Source organism: Cystoisospora suis (assembly GCF_002600585.1).
Source record: "Cystoisospora suis strain Wien I chromosome Unknown contig_7751, whole genome shotgun sequence".
NCBI lineage: Eukaryota > Apicomplexa > Conoidasida > Eucoccidiorida > Sarcocystidae > Cystoisospora > Cystoisospora suis.
The window spans coordinates 844-6,649 of NW_027160536.1; the positions used below are offsets into that span (position 1 = coordinate 844).

The 5,806-nt window shown below is 45.9% G+C and overlaps 2 protein-coding genes across 2 annotated transcripts; one reads left to right on the forward strand and one right to left on the reverse strand.

The window, feature by feature from the left end:
• Positions 1–46: 46 nt before the first annotated feature.
• Positions 47–4,766, reverse strand: CSUI_010551 (very long-chain acyl). Its single transcript, XM_068070654.1, has 2 exons — positions 1,827–4,766; positions 47–1,041 (listed from the first exon to the last, which is right to left on the reverse strand). Exons 1-2 carry the CDS (start codon positions 3,528–3,530, stop codon positions 868–870), a joined length of 1,878 nt encoding a protein of 625 aa, XP_067917368.1. The 5' UTR covers positions 3,531–4,766; the 3' UTR covers positions 47–867.
• Positions 4,703–5,805, forward strand: CSUI_010552 (uncharacterized protein; the record flags this gene model as incomplete). The annotated part of the gene is made up of 1 exon (XM_068070655.1): positions 4,703–5,805. A coding segment is annotated over exon 1 (297 nt), but the record flags the coding sequence as incomplete, so codon positions are not given.
• Position 5,806: the final 1 nt, after the last annotated feature.

Consider the following 5,806-nt stretch of genomic DNA (forward strand, 5'->3'; position numbering starts at 1 on the left):
GACTGAGAGAGAGAGAGAGAGAATAGAGACAGCATATATCCCCCAAAAGAGAGGGTGAATAAGCGAAAGAAAAAGATGGAGAGAAGACTTCTCCGCATGCAATAGCAAGGTATACTCGATCCGCCGAACGTCTTGAGTCCTTTTGTCAGATAAATCCTCCCTAAGGTGAGACACGAGGAAAGAGAAGAAAAAAGAGAAGAAGAAAGAATTCTTGCCTGGTCAATTTGAAGTGTTTCGGCTTGATACTTGGCTACCTACCTAGCTAGCTAGTTGCACATTCTCTTCAAGAGAGGAAAAGCAGAGAGGGAAAAGAAGAAAAAGATGTCTTGTTTGCCTATCTCATAGGTCTCCCTACGAGTTGCTTAGATGGCCTCATTCACCCTTCTTCTATCACTCTCTCTCTCTGTCTCTCTCTCATCTGCACCTATATATAAGAAATGTACACAGACGTGTATATCTACGTACGTATGTGTTTATGAATCTATACAGTGTATATATGTATGTGTACGTCTACGTAGTTTGTCTAGTATGTATGCCTACGTATGTATGTAGGAGATAGAAAGACTGAATGAAGACGTACTGAAGTCAGTACACTCTTCGCCCCGAACACCTATCTCTACATCTCTCTTTCTCTCTCTCTTTCCTTCCTTGTCTTTCTCTTTCTCTCAGCATATGTACATTTACATGCATACTCCAGACAGATAGATGATAGATCTTATTCACCGCACTCCTCTTCATGGAAAAAGCCCTAGCCGAGGGGGACCGCAAAGATCTCTGCTGCTTATTCTTGTCTTCTTCTTCTTCTATTGTTGCTGTCTTCGTACTCGCTTCTTCTTCTTTTTCTTCCTTTCTCTCCCTCTGCTTTTCTTACCATCCAGGTGCAGGGAGAATGAAGGTCTGCGGTCCTGTACTTTCGCTAAGGCCATAGATGGAATTGATAGGCATGCCCAGAGACATGAAGTAGCGCTGAGTGACAGGATCTAAAGGAGCCGCGCAACTTCCCAGTCCTAAGCATCGATCCATCCCCAGAGCTTTACGCACCTAACCATACACACATATATAGATATAGATCTATACCACACACACTTCATCGACAGACACATATACATAGAAATATATCTACCATACATACATACATATACATATACACCGCAATATATATATAGATAGATATGTAGATAGATATATGGATACAGCAGAAGAAGAAAAGAGACCAAGACGGAGTTGAGTTCATGTAGAGCATAAAGAGATGAAGGGTAGGCAGGAAGGTTAAGAAGAAAGAAGAGAAGTCGTTGTTTCTTCTCAGGGCTATGGATTCTTTTTGCTACTGTTGTATTAGCCTAGATCTACTGAGAGACAGAGAATGCGGAGATATATATGTGTGAAGTACGATGCCTTGAAGTCAAGACACACGTCTGTCGATGAGAACCCGTGATCCAGTGTACATACACCTTCCTTCCCGTGTAAGTATAAAGCTTTATTGTACTCCTATCTATGACGAGGTGTATGTGATTCCTTTGTTCACAAGCAACAGACAGACTAGAGAAAAAGCAACACTTCAAGACAATCTCCTCTTGAAGATCGGATCGAATAATTGCATGGGTTTGATCCTTTATGTGAACGAGGAAAAGGTCACAGATGTCTGATCTCTCTCTCTATATCTATCTCTCTCTCTATGCAGCCTGCTCTACATCATCCAAACCACCATAGAGACAGAGATAGAGAGAGAAATTTGTCTCCACTACTTGAATATCTTTCCTCTTAGATGATGAGAGACCAGGAGAGAGAAGAGAATCTGTGGATCTTTGGTATATCGTTGATCTTACTTGATTGAGAATGAGCTTCATAACAATGGGGAAAGTAGTTGGTACAGCTCCATCCTTGCCAGTAAGGAGAGCATCTGTTCCTCTGTATCCGACGTCTTTAGCCCAGTCTGCTATTCTCTTTTTGAGACCGGTGGAGCCTCTTTGCGCGGCGATTTCTTTAAGCTTTAATTCGATCTTCTCCCATACACGTGGCACAGCTAGAAACCATGTAGGACGGACAGCTTTAACGGTTTCTATAAGGGTTCCTTGGAGGGAATCGGGGCGTGCAAAGTAGGCGCAGCAGCCCATAGTGACAGGCATGTAAAGATCGACGAGTTGAGCGGCGACATGCGATAAAGGTAAGAATGAGACAAGGTGATGCGAGCTATCTAGTTTCATCATTTGCGAAGAGCATGCAGCTGTCCATGTGAAATTATCGTGGGAGAGCATCACCCCCTTAGGATAGCCTGTGGTCCCACTTGTATACACAAGAGAACAGCACTGTCCCGGCTTTAAGGATTCCATACGGGCTGTTAAGATGGCATCATTCACAGATAGACCAAGCTGCAAGAAATCTTCAAAAGAGATGACACCGTCGTTCTCATACCCCGGAGGGACACGGTCACGATACACGACAATCATCTGAAGCTCATCGCAGGCACCAAGCTCTGCTTCTTCTTCTTCTTCCTTCTCCTCTTTGCTTGCTATCCCCCCTTGATTCTCTCTTCTCCCTAGGCCGGCTCCCCCTCCTTGGTTCATCTGACGTAGAGACGATGAAGAGGATGAGGGAGTATCTCGTTTTCGCTTTCTGCTGGGATCGTCATCTTGCTGTGCTTGTCCGGCCTCGTTCTTGTCTATGTCGCTTTTCTTAGTGGAGTTAGAATAGGGGCCATGGAGCTTGCGAAGAGCCCGTTCTTCTCTCTGTTTCTGCTGCAACTTCTTCACTTGAAGCATCTTCTCGAGATTCACGAGGGAATCGACAACTGCCACTCGACAACGTGCATGTCGGACTACATGTCTAGTAGCATCGACCGAGTTGGTAGTGTAAACTCCTACAGCTACTCCATCGATAAAGATAGAGCCAAAGTAAGCGATCGCCCATGCAGGACTGTTACACCCCATGATGGCTATACGTGAACGACGTTCACAGCCGAGATATAAAAGACCTTTAGCAAACATGCAAACGTCGTTCCAGTATCCTTGCCAGGTGTACATACACCAACCTGGGATAGGGCCACATACATACGATGGCGGGGGTGCGGTATCAAGATTCGGTCTGGCAGGTAAAGATGTTAAGATGGTTCCTCCATCATCTTTTTCTTCCTTTCCTTCTTCCTGTTCTCTTCTTTTCTCCTCTTCATCTTTCGCAGAAGAAGAAGATGAAGATCTCCCTGCCGTCACCTTAGGAACAAAGTGGGGCTGAAAAGCTAAGGCAGGACGCTCCGGATAACGACGGACGGTATCGGCAAAGAAATCGACAACAGTGATAGGAGGGAGAGAACCCGGGCCGGATTCAGCGACTCGAACAGGCAGCTCGCATGTCACATCTGTCGTCCAGTAGAGCCCATGACCAGGTTTGTGCGGCTGTATGAGTCGATTGTGGTGGTGAGCTGTATCGAGCGATAAGAGTGTGCTTACACCTCGACACGATTCTAAACCCTCTGATCCTGTATGAAGGAGACGCCCTGTTGGCGGCATATCCGTCGGATCAAAGAGAATCGCCATCGTGGTGGTCAGCCGGGGGTGATGCTACGGCTGTCGTTGTCGAAGAAGAAAGATGAGGGATATGATGTGACTTTCACGGGTATGGATAGATGGTGAAGAGAAGGGAACGGTATGGAGAGAAAGGGAAGAAGGAGGAAGGCTAGAGATACATATGTATATATATCTTTGGTAGTTGGGACAGACGGAGAAGAGAGAGACGAAAGAGAAAGAGAAGGGAGAGAAAACGAATGATATCGGTAGGGGCAAGACAGTGAGAAGATGAGAGCGATGAACTGCCTTGTGAAAAGAAGGAGAGCGAATAGTGAATGAGAAGAAAAGAAAAAGGAAGTTAAGAAAAGAAGAAAGTACAAACGAGGTAAAAGAGGAAGAGGAACAAACCACAAAGGTCAGAAACAATCTAAGGGATCCCACCGAACAACGCAAAACGAGTAACGAACACGGCCTGAGAATTCACCGTCACAAGCCTCCTTCAGGGATGCTCGCTCTGAGGAGAAGAAGAAGAACAAGAAGAAAGAAGAGAGACAAAAGAGGAAGAAAGGCCGTAATACAGATGAGAAGGAGACTCCCTCTTCACGACAACACCTTTCCTCATCATAATACCGTTGTCAGTTTAACGAAACCTCGCCATTTCGCCATAAGAATGAGATAGACAGACATCCATCCGTCGAGAGAATTCTCTTCTCGAGAAGTCAGCGACAGGGAGGAGAGGAAGGACTCAATCAACTCCGACAAAGACAGCGACAACGGGCGGGACCGACTGTTGGAGCCATGCACACCGTCCCAAGACGGAGAGAGCGACTCTAGCGCTTGACTTCCCGAGAAGTGAAGAAGGATAGAAGCCCACGATTGATGTTTGAGCGAGTCAGTGCAAAAAACAAAGAAAAGAGCAATTGGAAAGAGTCGATGGATGGCCTCAGGATCTCGTCTACAACTCAAATCACAAGGCAGGAGGAGTCAGTTAGTTAGTTACTTCGTGTGCGACGACGAAGTCTCATTGTTTCACTCGATCCATCTCATACAACTCTTTCCTATTAAACCTATCAGACCGAAGAGTAGAAGTAGTCGCTATAGGAGTGGAACTGAGAGGTCTTGGCCCTTGAGTGTTGTGCTTGCTTGCTTGCTTGCCTGCTTGCTATAGCCGGGTAGTAGTTAGTTGGTGGGCTGGGGTGTATGTACACCCCAGTCTTAGTAGGGGCCTCACTTGCTTGACGATCCTGTCTCTCCGGAACGGTTTTTTCTCTTTTTTTTGAATAGGCAAGAGCCAAACCGGAGTCTCAGTTGAACCTAACGGAAGGAAAGCTCCAGCTATCATTCACAGTAACGGAAGAAAGACTGCTTTTTACTTGAACACGCAGGTAGCGAGTGGCTTGCCCTGGTACCCCCTTCTGCCTTCCTACCCACCGATCCCCTTCTAGTCAAGCTGTTCGCTCACAGTCAAAGAGACCTCGTCGTCCAATTGCTTGTTTTGAAGCTGCATGCAGTACCTTCTTGATTAAATGTCTTTGATGAAGTCTTCTCTATTCCCGCCGCGTGCTTCTTTCTTTCGTTCAGATGCTTCTGACCTCTCTCTGGGTCTTCTTATCACCGCGCTCTTTCTCTTTGCATCTTTCTGATGCCTTCTGTCTTTATCCTTTCTCTTTGTCTGTTGTAGATCCGAATCTTGCCGTTGTCTGATAACTTTAGAACAGATCGCAGTCCAGACAGATGAGCTGCGCCAAAACCGAGTGTTCTGACGGCCACCTGTCTCCTCCTAAGAGACAATCAAGAAAGATAGACACACACTCGTATAAGGAAAGAGACTTCAAAGTATAGAAGGTTTACAAACCCCTCCCTTATGATGAAGCAACATGGGGGGGATAGAGGAGAGCCGATCCTCAGCAAGGATCGACACAGAAGAGGAGATCGACTTTCCTCGTCTTCATGACTTGAAAGAGGACCGGAGGTTCTCTTCTTCTTCTTCAGACTAGGATCTTTCTCATGCTCTTGCGAGTGAAACCCACACAGCTTTCCACCATGCGTGAAGAATCCTGGCATATACAGACCTCCAACTTTTTCTCTTTACAAGTCAGAAAGAGAAGTTTTCTTCTTCCTCGACCTTCTCCTCCAGAGAAGCAGATCATCTATCATGATTTGCCGCAGCCTGATGTCCCTCTAGAGTATATACATCAAGTCCTACTTACCCCGTCTCTTCTTCTTCATTCACTTCCTATCATCAACCAAGGTCAAACGATCTCGACGAAATTCTTTCACGATTGTCTCTTCCTTCTACTAAGCTG